The sequence below is a fragment of the Chrysemys picta genome, chromosome 7 (assembly GCF_011386835.1).
Source record: "Chrysemys picta bellii isolate R12L10 chromosome 7, ASM1138683v2, whole genome shotgun sequence".
In the NCBI taxonomy this organism is placed as follows: Eukaryota; Metazoa; Chordata; order Testudines; family Emydidae; genus Chrysemys; species Chrysemys picta.
This window is the reverse complement of record NC_088797.1, coordinates 37246359-37260178: the sequence shown is the minus strand read 5'-3', so window position 1 is coordinate 37260178 and position 13820 is coordinate 37246359. Positions and strand designations below refer to the sequence as shown.

Below are 13820 nucleotides of genomic sequence, written 5' to 3'. Positions count from 1 at the left end.
AGAGGGTAAATAGGAGCCTATATAAGAAAAAGACCCCAAAATCAGGACTGTCCCTATAAAAATCGGGACATCTGGTCACCCTAAGTGAAGGGGATGGAATTTTAATAATATTCGACTATGCCAGCTTTGAACTAACTTGGATTCAGACAAATAAAAGCGTGTCATTTTCAGCAGCACATGTGAACTTCCCTAAAGCTTTTTTTGGTTGGCAAACAGACCCTTTTGCCTTATTCATAAATAAAGCAACATAGCTTAAATACCTGCTTATCTTGTAGGTCTGAGGAGAGTTCATAGCTCTCAGAAAGTGATCTTGACCTTTTAATAGCTTCTTCCTCTGCTTGTTTTCGCAGTATTGATGTTGAGTGCTGAAGCTTAGGCCTCCGAGATCTTTGCTGCCCAGGGGAGACAGAATACAGCCCGTAAGCAGAATGGTCGTAATGGTCTGGGCTTATAGCCGAACTATGGGTTATAGGTCCTTGATGGTAAGTAGATGGGCTATCCAAAGATGTGCCAGTTTCACTACTTGGAGCTTCGCCTTCAACACTGGATAAACAAAGAAGGGGGAGGGGGGGAGAAAAGCCTTTAGTAAGTATTATACACCAAAGATCTCAGCAGTTAACTATTAGTACAGCTCTAGTTAGCTTCAGATTATCCAGACTTAATTCACTATTTGTTAAAATTCACCTGCAGTTATTTATAGTCTAGAGTTATGTAGGTTAACTACCATAAATTTAGCATTTACTTAAACAGATTTCTATTTTTGCTGTAGAAGTCTTGAGGCAGCAAAAGTGAGATTTCCTGTTTAACTTTATGTAACAATTTTTAGCAATATTCTGAATAACTCATTTGACCATTTATAGGCAAAAAGAAACAATTCCAAAAGGAGTTTCTTCCACTCATTTCTACTTCAGTCCACTGCAAAAACCACAAATGTATATTTATATTTTTGTCATGTAGGACAAAATATAAGAAGTAATGTCACATTATACCTCACAGACCACAGAAAATCTCATTTACTTTGGGTAAGGGGGAAAATAATGTATTCATAGAAATTAAAGATGGGGAAAAATATCTAGGAAGGTAATTCTAATCTCTTTGCCAGTACAGGATTATTCTCACACTATATTTTGTAGAATTTTGTCCAATCCGGATTTAAAATACCCCAAGAGGTAGGGTTTTCTAGCTAATAAAAAGGACCGTAACTTCAAGTGTGGAATACACTTTAGAACAACTTGAGACCTCTCAGAAACAAATATTCATTTTTCATACAAATACTAATGCTAAAGAACCAGGGGAAGAGAAATTCATGAAATGTGACATACAACCAGAATTTTTTCTAGAACTGAATCTTGTTCAAAGTTTACCTTGAGGTACTATTTATTTTTTCATGGCATACTGCATTCGTTTTTTCATTTATGTTAGAAAACTCTTACAGTACAAGATGCCATATTTCTTTTTCATACAGCTTAAATCAAACATTGACGGATTCCATGTTTATGTATCCTGCTTACACACAATGTTGATAGGAAATGGATTTTCATTTACACTGGTTTTCAAATGACTCAGCAACACTCCCTTCCCCACATGCGCACAAAAAAAAAAAAAAAACCCACACTTTCCCTATCTACCTTTTGTTTTAAGAACAGATACACCAGGACTCTCAAGAAATAAAATTCCACGTGCCCTCACCCTGGTTTACACTCTCATATATTACTTTCATCAGCTCACATACACTCAAACATAAAAAACCTTTTCTGTTGTCTTTTAGAAATGAAATGCTATGGTCCCTGTTAGATACACACCACAGCAGTCCCTTCAGCAGTTCAAAGTACAGAGTGATTTCTGAAAGAACATTCTCCAGTGGATTGCAGTGCCAGAAAAGATCAAGGTTAACACTGTCAAACCTCTTCTGGCTTGAACAGTTTGTACTTGTGTAAGTGGGGGGGGGGGGGGGAAGGCTCTTAGATTGCTCAAAATATTTCTACAAACATTTAAAATTGAAAGCAATTCCTCTTTCCTTGCCCCATCAAAATGTGACTCTCCCAAAAAAGGTGTTTTTAGACATGCAAACTGGAAAGATTTCAATCTATACACAAGTCACTTTTTCCGAAAAGGAAGCTGACAGGAAACTAAATCCCTTTCCCTTAAAATACAGCTGGGTTTCAATTTTTTAAAAAAGATTAATTATCCCAAGTTTAGTAACTGACATTGAAAATATGAAGCCACACATTTAAAATAAAACAAAAAAAAAAACCCTACACTTACAGTTTCCATCTTAATAAATTCCATTGAGGATTTCCTTACCAGACTGCATCATACTGCCTCTTTCAGCGCTAAGAAGTATTTTTCCAGTTGAGGGTTGAATTGTTAGGCTGCATTTGTTTGTACCTAGTAAGTTCCTAATTAAACTCTATCCATGTAAGTAGTTTTAGTACAAGCACATTAACTTTGTTTTATACTCCAGTTATGACAAGCGACACCAGACTGTCACAAGGTTTTAATATTTTTCCTTTCTTAGCTCTGACATTTTTTGTCCTCCTCCCCTCTTAAATTGTAAAATGTTTAATAATCCTTCTACTGTGATGATTACCACACTGACATTTTAATAACGATTCCTTCAGTACATGGCTTCTTAATGACCTTTAATGCCATTAATAAAAAGTTGCAGCACTGATTTGAAAGACTTTGTTTTTTTCAGGGCCAAGCCATGATTTTCTAAAATGCTTTTGGTTTCTCTCTTAATATTTTAGGGTTTTTTTTTCCAGCAGCGAATGCAACCCCTGAATGATTGGTATGACTAATTTCATTTTGGTTGTAAACCCACTCCCTGTTACCACGTGCCTGACCTTTGAAGCAGCGAAGTAATTATCTTTTACAACATGCAGCCCTCCTGCACAATGTATGAGAGGCTTTTCAAGTAAGCAAGCCAGATCTCCACTGCATATTTGGATTCTCTGTTCTTTTCCCCCCACCTTCATTGCCCACTAATTTAAAGGGTTGCGTGTGTGTGCGCATGCGCATAGGAGTGAGAACAGAATCAAACAAAATCCACCTGTCAAATAACACACCTTCCCTCTCCTTATTAAAAATGTCATTCAATGCAAGTATGAACATTTTAATAAATGTGATTTGTGTGTGGTATTAAGGACATCTAAAGTCATTTTCTCCAAACTATTATTGGGCTGCACATTGCCCCATCATATAATGGATTTAATAGAACTGTGGCAGTTAGGAAAGTAGATCTTATTTCACAACAGCAATGGGCTGGTGAGGATCATCTCCTCCCCCATTACTCCTGACAATGGTTATACTAAAGAAATGGTTCTCAAACTTTCCAGACTACTGTACCCCTTTCAGAAGTCTGATTTGTCTTCCCTACCCCCAATTTACACCTCACTTAAAATCTATTTTCTTACAAAATCAGACATAAAAATACAAAAAAAAGTGTCACAGCACACTAGTACTGAAAAATTGCTCACTCTTATTTTATAATTAAATGGTAAAAATGAATCAACTGGAATATAAATATTGTATTACATTTCAGCATGTAGTATATAGAGCTGTATAAACAAGTCATTGTCTGTATGAAATTTTAGTTTGTACTGACTTCGCTAGTGCTTTTTATGTAGCTAATTGTAAAACTAGGCAAATATCTAGATGAATTGGTGTGCCTCCTAGAAGACTCTGAGTATCCCCAGGGGTACATGTACCCCTGGTTGAGAACCACAGTACTTAAGGTAACTCATTTCCTCCAAAATGGATTCCAGATGAGTCCCTCAGTGTACTAGCGGGAGAGGCGGCCATCACCAGACTTTCACCCAGCCACAGATTGGGAGTCACATTCTCATCCTGTGCGGGGACACTGCTCTCTCCTTGTAGTGACAATTACAGTCATGGGATTCACTCTGTCTGGGAGGGTAAACAGTGATTTCTCAAGGTATGGCTACACTAGAAATGTAAGACTACCTATGTTAGGTTGACTTTCACCACTGTAGTAATAGCTGAGGTGGCTGTATGTCCACACTACCCTCCTTGGGTTCATGGTACGCATCCTCATCAGGAGTGCTTCCACCGACCTAGGAGGGGGTCTCAGCTCCTCTGGCAGCTCCCTGTTGGGAGCCTGGCTGCCCCACAAGCTCCTGACGGACACCCCTCAGCCCCCTTCCCCCCCCCTCCACCAGGATTGGGGGGGGAAGCCACAGAGGGCTTCTCCCCTCCCCATTCCCCACTGGGAAACAAGTACACACACATGCGCTAGCAGCGGTTCTTATTCCATGCCCTGGACCCAGGCTGTTTTTCCCTGTCCTTTCTCCTTCTCTCCATATACATTAGCCCTTTTCTTGCCTTTACTCTTTTCCTTTTTATTTCATGGCCTGGTAAATCTCTCTTTTATTGCTTTGGTCTCCCTTCTTCCCCTGCTGGCTCCCACCCTCTTTCACCCTGCCTGCCAGCTCTCCTCATTATCCATCTCACCTTCAGGCTACACATTGCTTCAGCCGATTGCCCATTAGTGGCTCTGTTGGACCATGCTATGCACATGCTTGCAGCTGTGCTGAATGTTTCAGGACCAGAGAAGCAGAGCATGGGTTGGTAGGCAGATGCCTAAGGGCATGCCTGTATGTCAGCTGCTCCTGGCTGCATGGAAGCAAGGAAGGAATGCAGGAAGTTTTCAAGGAGCCACCTGCCAATTAACCTGTAGCCACAGAAGCACATTTGCAAGGAGGTGTAGGACAGACTGGGGGTCATTCAGCTTCTCCTGCCTCCTTTAGTTCCCTCCTCCTATCAGTCTTCTCCTCCTGAATTAGTCTGGCATCTTCCACTTCCAACACTGCTGAATTGCCATACCTCACAGCAGCAGGGAATAAAACACATGATGAAATACAAGGGGAGTAAGGATGGGCATGCGATTAAGGCAGAGAACTGGAAGTCAGGAGTGGTCACTGATCTCCAACTACTTAGCACCCACAACTCCAATTCAAAGCAATGGGAGCTGTGTGTGCTAGACATCTCTGAAAAACAAACAAACAAAAAACACAAACTCTAGGGATAAGATACTCAAAAGAATTTGGGCTCCTAACTCCCACTGATTTCCTAAATACCTTTGAGGATACAGGCCTAGGTATCTTAAGTTGGCCATCCAAAAGCTGAGATCCCCTCAAAGAGTGACCACTTCTGAAAACGTAGGCTTTATTCACTCTGTGCCTCATTTCCCTCCTTCTATGAGAGGGGGATACTACTACTGCCTGGCAGAACTTGTGTGAGATTAACTACATTCACGCTTGTAAAGCACAAATAAAAACTGTGAACATCAACCCTCCAAGGCACAACTGGGCCAAGGAGAGGGCTTATTACTATAAGTCAATTATAATTTGGGGCTTCCACCATGTCTTAGCTTTATCCAACTGGGCTGTACCTGTATTATTTAGGATACTCACGGATATCTCCAATTTATGGTAAGATACTCTTCAGGGCTCCTGTCTATTTAGGGAGACTTTGGATTTAATGGACTGGTTCCTCTCCCCCACAATACTCAGATGACGCAAGCGTCAACGGTCTCACTATGACAACCATAAAACAGTAAAGGAGAATAGAGTAACTATAGGGACAGACTGTGACTCTCTGACTCTAGTGTTACTGTTTCATTCCAGTCTCAATAGAAGGATGGAATTTAGTTGTCAGACAAGCCAGGAAGAGGAAAAGGCTGCTGCCAGCACTGTACCGAAGGAGTGAATGAAATGGACAGACTGAAAGAATGGAAAGTTAGTGTTTGGAATAACTCATGATATTGACATTACTGATTACAAATAAGGATTTCTACTGGGCCTAGGAAATGCTTTGTAAGATTCTGTTTGCACCTTCAAGCTTTTCTCTTTTGGCAGAGAAAAGAAGCCGTCTGAATTGGCTCAGTTGATATTAGCAAGGTTCTGCTATAAAGAAGCCTGCAGAGACCACAAACTGTATTAGATTTTAATAGCACCAAGGCAGAAAAGGCAGTAGAAAAAGGGGCAAGGAGATGGGGCGGAGGAAGGCATGGAGAGACATGGAAACAAATTGGATACAATGTTTTTAAATTGTTTTTACTTCTCACAGATATTTAAGATTATTGGTGAAAATCAACACTTCAAAATAACCTGCCTTCCCCCAAGGAATAAAAACTGCTATGGAAAATTAAATATAGATGGGTTCGGAGGTTTTCTGCCCTCCACCATATGTGCAGATCTGGATTTCTTGCAATAGCATCTCCTCATCTAACACACACAAGCATACATACTTAAAAAAAAAAATGAAAATACATCAATAGAAGTGACATATGTGAATGCAAGTAGGATCTGTTCGTCTCATCAGCAGGGCAATAAGACAGGGGTCATACCTGCAGTGCAACTAACACTGCATTACCCATGATGCACACTGAGTTCTAACAGCTACAGAATCAAAGTTGGCTGCTCTGTTTGAATCAAAGAACAATGGCAATGTGAGACCATTGCTGCCAAAAGCGGATTTTCTAACTAATTTATCTGAATGTCGAGGATGAATAGGCTGAAGGATCGAGCCTCACACTAAGCCGAAGTAATATACTATATAACCAGGACGACAATGAGCAAAACGGATGTTAATAATGACAAAAACATTTCTTGTATCTTTAAAATCCTTTCCTATGATTTTGATGGCAGAAGTCATCTGGGATTACTTATTAGACAAACAAACAAATAGTAGAGCAAAAACGCAGCTGTACACTCAATTTATCTAGGCCTTCACTAAATCTGCAATTGGAGGGAGTGGTCTAGTGGTTAGGGCACAGCAGGAAAGATCGAGACTTTTGGGTTCCAGTCCTGGCCTTGCCACTCTTTTTGTGTGATCCTAGGCAAGTTTCTTACCATCTTTGTGTCTCAGTTTACACCTGATTACATCAAATAATACACAAAAGAGTTGCGAAACTTAAATTGATTAATGTTTTAAAAAGAACACAAGATTCTTAAATAAAGGATCTTCATATTTAATGTTTCAGAGTAGCAGCCGTGTTAGTCTGTATCCGCAAAAAGAAGAACAGGAGGACTTGTGGCATAAATTTGTTAGTCTCTAAGGTGCCACAAGTCCTCCTGTTCTTCTTTTTTCATATTTAATATTACTGGTAGAATAATAGGGCCCTTTCATTTGTACCCTCACATTCTCTTCCTTACAAATCTTACCTCCCTTTAACTTGACACTGTACAACACAAGCATATAAACAAAGTCAACTAAAAAATACAAAAACTTCTTCCATATTTGGGCCAAACACAGAGACTGGAGGCTGTCCCAAAAATTTTAGGAAAGTAAAAAGTAAACCCTGAGCTTTCTCTTGAGTATTTATACACTATAGGCTTGATCTTGCTCCCAGCTGAAATCAATGGCAAAACTCCCATTGACTGCAGAGGCTGCAGACTGGGCTCTGCAGGTGAACACATTTAATGCTCATAAACATCACACCATGCTATGACAGGACCATCAAGAAATGCAAATTAGATGGTAAATATTAATATTTTACAGACGTCTCATTGCTTCATCTTTAAAAATATCTGTTTTACAGACAACTCTACCTTGTGATCCTTAGCAGCTAAATCAGTGTGTAAAGCATTTTTTTTTTTAAAAACCTCAGACACAAGAGGAACATTCAGTATTCAAGACAATGTAAAATAAAAACGTGAAATCACTCAGGTCATGAAGCATTTGAATGCATATATAAGGCTATAATGGGTTCACAAATTAATGGAATAAGTGGACACATGCTACAGTAACCACACAAGTGTTGAAATCCAGCACATTGTAGATCAGGGGTCAGCAACCTTTGGCACGCAGCTTGCCAGGGTAAGCACCCTGGCGGGCCAGGCCAGTTTGTTTACCTGCCGCGTCCGCAGGTTCGGACGATTGTGGTTCCCACGGACCGCGATTCACCATCCCAGGCCAATGGGGGTGGTGGGAAGCGGCAGCTAGCACATCCCTCAGCCCGCGTCACTTCCTGCCGCTCCCATTGGCCTGGGACAGCGAACCACGGCCTGATTGGCCGAACCTGCAGACGCGGCAGGTAAACAAACTGGCCTGGCCCGCCAGGGTGCTTACCCTGGCGAGCCACGTGCCAAAGGTTGCCGACCCCTGCTGTAGATCTTATTCTGAATTAAGAAAATAGCAGAGAAATCAGCATGTTTTGAACAGTGTAATAGCAGAACCAGACCACATGCAGTTTTTGAACAGCAAACACACTAGAAAGCCCCTCCACCTGATCAAATTGAGGGAGGAATAAAAGTTTGAGAGAGAAATTTTTGCCAATGGATATTTTACTTAGACTACGTGAACTCACTGGTTATTTTTCCATCAGAGGATTTATTTAGAATGGGCTTATGACTAGGCAGTACAAAGAGGTGAGAACAAAAACAGGCACTAAAAAAATCCTGTGGTGTTATATGCATTAGAGATACCAGTACTATTTATTTTTCAACAAATCTTTAAGGAATGAATAAAGGTGACTAAATTATAGGCATGCAATAGCCTGCACTGGTGGTTCTGAGCTTGTCTGGCCTATTCACTCCTACTATATTATCAGTCGGGTTTCTTAAGGAAGTGCCTAAGGGCCAGCCCAGAGTGGGTCCCCATTGTGCTAGGCACTGTACAAACACAGAATAATAGATGATCCCTGCCCTGAAGGGCTTACAGTCTAAACCAGGGCTCGGCAACCTTTCAGAAGTGGTGTGCCGAGTCTTCATTTATTCATTCTAATGTAAGGTTTCACATGCCAGTAATACATTTTAACGTTTTTAGAAGGTCTCTTTCTATAAGTCTATAATATATAACTAAACTATTGTTGTATATAAAGTAAATAAGGTTTTTAAAATGTTTAAGAAGCTTCATTTAAAATTAAATTAAAATGCAGAGCCCTCCGGACTGGTGGCCAGGACCTGGGCAGTGTGAGTGCCACTGTTGCCTACCCCTGGTCTAAACAGACAAAATAGATGCAAGAAGGGGAAGGGGTAGAAGTCACAAGCAGAGGGAACAGTGTGATTTAACATGGTTTTGCTATCTGATGTTAGTTCTGCATTTTGGGGCGGGGGAGGGGGAGAAGTGGGTTTACTTAGGAGGAGATCAGTTAAATGGACAGAAAAGGGAATAGGGCTGAGGAGAAGAGGCAGGGTTGGAGAATAAGAGGGGCAGGTGGGAAGTGAAGCTGAGGTGAGGGGACTGAGGAGGGAAGGAGCAAACACCCAATCAGCCAGGGCAGAAACAGTCAGAGAATATTCTACAGTTTTGATTGGAATGCCCAGAGGTCCCTGCTTTGGCTGCTTCTGCTCCATCTGGCAGTTCTCTGTAATTTTCTCCCAAGCCCACATAGGAAGGGAGAAACACCATCTGGGTTCCAGTGCCCCCAGAATCTCAGGATGCAGGTCTCCCCCACACAGTTTTGAGTCTAGGGGGGAGGGATGCAAAGGAGAAGGGTGGCCCCTGACTGGGACCCATTTTACCCCGACCCTTGTAGTAGGTCCCTGTTTTCATTGCTTCTGGTCCTACCAGGTGGCTCTCCTAAGATCTCTGTCTTAGAGATTTTGCCATAATGTTTCGTAACCATATAAACCAAATGAACATGAATTCTAAGGCATGCACAGTAAATTCCTTAGTTGCTAAGGTGTTAAAGACGTGCTTGAGGATTATGAATAGAAAGTGAAAAAAAGCCAATTTCTTGTCTTCCCAGTTGACATCAGATAGAAAAAAAAAAAACACCCAGCGCTCAGTTTGCCCATGACAGTACTCACATTCTGTTCTATAGGAAGCAGATAATTTTTAAAGCATGGCTGGGATTAAACATTGCCAGGAATGGCAGTCCAGACTCCAGACAGTCTGCACAATCTGAATTAAAACCAAACCTAATGAAATATTTATGCCCGAGTTTCTCACTTTCTTTTATTATTAAGATTCTACATTTTTCCAGAAATGTATTCTACTGTGATGGTTAAAGCATTTATATTAGTTTGCAGTGACCAGGCCATTTGCTTCCTTATTGCCAGACCAAAAATATTTTGCAAGGAAACGCAAACAAACCCTAGCCTCGGGAATTGCAATCTTCCTGTTCAGTCTGCCAACTGGTGGCTGGATAGAAAAGACTTAACCAATAGCAGAGCCCTCTTTTCTCCCTTCAGTTTCTGGATGCATGGTGTGTGCATCCTGTACCATACCCCAGCTGGGAGTTGATCCAGGATCCTCATTGTTCAAGTCCTTATGCCAGCTGAAGCAGTAGGAAGCTTTTCTGTGAATAAGCCAGTAAGAACTGTACTAAGACTGTATAATGCAAAACTCACTCTAGGCAGTTTATTTTCTGCAGGATTCAATGTGCATTTGCACCCAATGTGAAAGATGCAGTCAGTAAAAATTCCCCTCTTGATATATATTAAGTAGTCATTAGAATGGAGATGCTGCTTTACATTCTCCTTTATAAAACATAATCAAGAATGTATCATGAGCACTAAAATTATCATTGCTGGAGTATCTCTGAACAAGTATAGCATCAGCAGTGGCAGTGCAAACTGCCTCCATAAGCCTCATTTCTAGAGACAAGAGAAGTTCATTATCCCTGACCAAATAGTTGTTGGCCTTCCTACCAAGAGTATCAGAATCATTTCTGATTATGTTGGTTTGTTTTTATTTAATATTTATTTTGGATAGTTGTCCACTGATAACTGGGTGGAGAACACTAACCTCATTTAACACAGGTCCTTGTTCAACCATCAGATCATTATAACTTTTAGTCACTATTTCCATGGTCTGGATTCAGACTAATAACCTAGAGAAACAGGCCTCTGTATACAAATGCAATAATAATAATTTACTCCTATATAGGGCATTTCCTCCAAGGATCTCAAACTTATAAATCTCACATAAGGAAAGTTAAGTGACTTGCTCAAGGTTATAAACCAAGTCATTGGCAGAGTTAGAAACAGAGCTCAGGTTTCCTGACTCTTATTTCTCTCCTTTAGCCACTAGATGATCATTTAGGAGATTGGAGGCTGCATCAAGTCCCCTGTGATTCCATAAATACCGAAAGAGGACAAGCCATCTTGTTCTGTCCCCACATACTTCAAATTCACATGCTATTTCCACAGGTGCCAATTTTGGGAAATTCTTCAATTAAATCTGCCCCTTCTCCAGCTTTCATTTTTTCTATTTCCTCCCCAAATCCATTCAAACCATCTCTGCCCATGAGAAAAGTATACAAAAATACTATGTTAAGTCATACAGGAGAGAAAATAATTTTACAAGCTTACTTTCTTTGTTCCTGTCATAGCTATACTTCTATCCATAAACATTACCAAAACATCCAGAACCGGAATATCCAGACACTTGAGGGATTTGTCATAAGACTTGTGAAGAGGGTATCAATGCAAATCAAACAATAAAGCTTTTATATGAGAATGCCACTTTATACTAGTATTCCACTGCAAGATATTTGTCTTAGTTTTAAAAACAAGTATTACTGAGTGTCTAAACATCAGGGAGGGGAGCAGAACTGCCTATCAGTTTTGCATCAAATATGTATCTTCATGCTCTAGGTGTTTCCAAAAAAAGGAAAATCAATGCCTCTTGTAGCTCCTAGTAATCATACATGCTGCCTTGAAATGGATTCAAGTTCTCACACCTGGTTCAGGGAAAGCAGTATGCAGCCAGAAGCCATCAGTGGAACTGACATGAAGTCATACAGAGAAACAGAATGGCAGCTGCAGATGCAGCTGCTATGGTTAGACCCTCCTGAGATGACGCCTGGGAAAAGCACTAGAGTGGCAAAAAAAAAGGTTCAGGTCAAAGTCTAGGCATTCCACATAGGAACTATCATCTAAGAAAAGGAGTTCTCACATATGATTTGGTGCTTATGACAGCTACAAGATCTCTTATTTGAATCCCAAGTCTTGAACCACATTTATCTCAAACAAGCACAAACACACCCAGATGAGGCTGAAAGCAAAGCTATGCCACATTATGCATAACTGAATTTTAACGCAAGTATTTGACTATACAGTGCACCCCACTGCTTCAAAATTGGCTTAGATTTATATACCTGTGGGGCTTTCCACGAAGAAAGAGGAGGTCTGTTTCATTAAAGCTCTGATGTATGCGTTGGATTATCTCAGATGACTTCATGTGAGAAATTTTAAAAAGTATCCTTTAAAATACAGAACTCTTTCTATAGACATTTCATGTTCTTGACTGCTTTAATACCTACTTCTTTCAACATTACAATATTTCCAGTCAATTTTCAATTGGTGAGATAAAAAGTGAGTTGAGATACATTATTAGCAACATTTACAGATGATGAGAATCTAGTTCATTCCCTTTTCTATTTTGAAATATGCTAGTAAATGATACGGCCAGTTATATTAAGGGAACTAGTTTAATTTTTTCCCCAAAAAAGCAGCAACAATGCTAACAAACTCCTCAGCTAATCTCTTTGAACTTTGTGACATCATAAATTTGAAGTCCTTGCGAATGAAACATCATTCCGGGTACTGACAAAGGTTTTATCTGGGAAAGAAATATTGGCCAATTTCTTTTACTTAGAAAGCTCTTTCACAAATTCAGCTGTTTCTGCTAAAACCAAAATATGTAACCTTCAAAACCACATAAAAGCAATGTCACAAATGAGCTGATTTTATTAATTTAGAATTATTTCAAAGAAAAACCCAGATAGAGTTGCATGTTTCTCAGCAGTAACAAAAACCTTATGATACAGGATGTTTTAGGGCAAAATTTGCCAATCAAGTGTATATGGTAGGATAAAATGTGGATATTTTGCTGGCAACAGTGGATGGGATCTGTGTGTGTAGGGATATCAGAATACCAAAGCCAAGTACTACCACATGGATTGCAGAGGACAATTTTGCCCTCAGGGTCAAATCCTGGACTCGAGCCAGTGGCAAAATGCCCACTGATCCCAATGGCACCCTCAATGAATAACTATCTTTCCCATAAAAGGCAATAGAAAATAAGTCAAAAGCCGTTTCCTTCACTCCATATTTTGAGCTATAATCTTATGCCCTTTTTAATGAGGTAATGTAATGTAATCTTTTGCTCCAGTCCAGGTAGAATAAGAAAAAAAAATCATATTGTTTTTTAAGGAGAGGTAAGCACAAAGGTGGAAAACAAAACAAAATCTCATAACACAGTTTCAGAGACACTGGTTATTATAGATTTATGAACTAAAAATATCTAAAAAGAGCTAGCTTTGAGATAATCCTCAGCTTCCAAGGAAGACGGTGAAGGTTAAATAACTGATACTGCAGCCTTGACCAGTTCAAAAAGAGACAACACATTGACTAGTGGTTGGAAGTACCTCTTCAAAACAAGCACAAAAACACCTCAAAATGCCTATTTACTGCACTGTAAAGCTCATCTTCTGTACTGATGCCAATGCCAAGGCTGTACTTTTAAATTTCATTTATCTATCTATTTTTTTACTTGTTAGAAGTTGTGAAATAGCCAACAGAACTTGTGCGGCTTAACAGCATGCTGCTACCTCTGGCAAAGTTAGGACGTGATTTAATTGTAAACTATGTTTCTCAGCTCTCTATAAAGTTTAATTTAGCAATGAATTTACACCACATTTTCAAATTAAAAAACAAATTAACAACCATTTATTACTAAAAGAAAGCTATATCTATTTTATGCTGGAAAAGGAGTTAATGAATTTATAACATTTTGGATACCAAGTATCAGAGAAAGTATCACATGGGGTCTATTAGTTTGTGTGCATGGGCAAAGCATGTTAATGCTAATGGATGTTGCATGTGCATCAAAAGACTATTTAGACT

General features: G+C 39.8%; 1 protein-coding gene across 27 annotated transcripts in view; it reads right to left on the bottom strand.

Annotated features, from left to right (window-relative positions):
* IQSEC1 (IQ motif and Sec7 domain ArfGEF 1) overlaps positions 1–13820 on the bottom strand; it is a 683881-nt gene that overhangs the window by 90724 nt on the left and 579337 nt on the right. For 25 of the 27 annotated variants that reach the window (XM_008165506.4, XM_042849588.2, XM_042849589.2 and 22 more), the window contains one exon: positions 261–543. In XM_008165506.4, the coding sequence (XP_008163728.1) occupies positions 261–543 (283 nt within the window). Of the gene's footprint in view, positions 1–260; positions 544–1802; positions 1828–13820 lie in introns of those variants that run through there. The other 2 variants (XM_065551203.1, XM_065551210.1) reach the window with 2 other exon arrangements.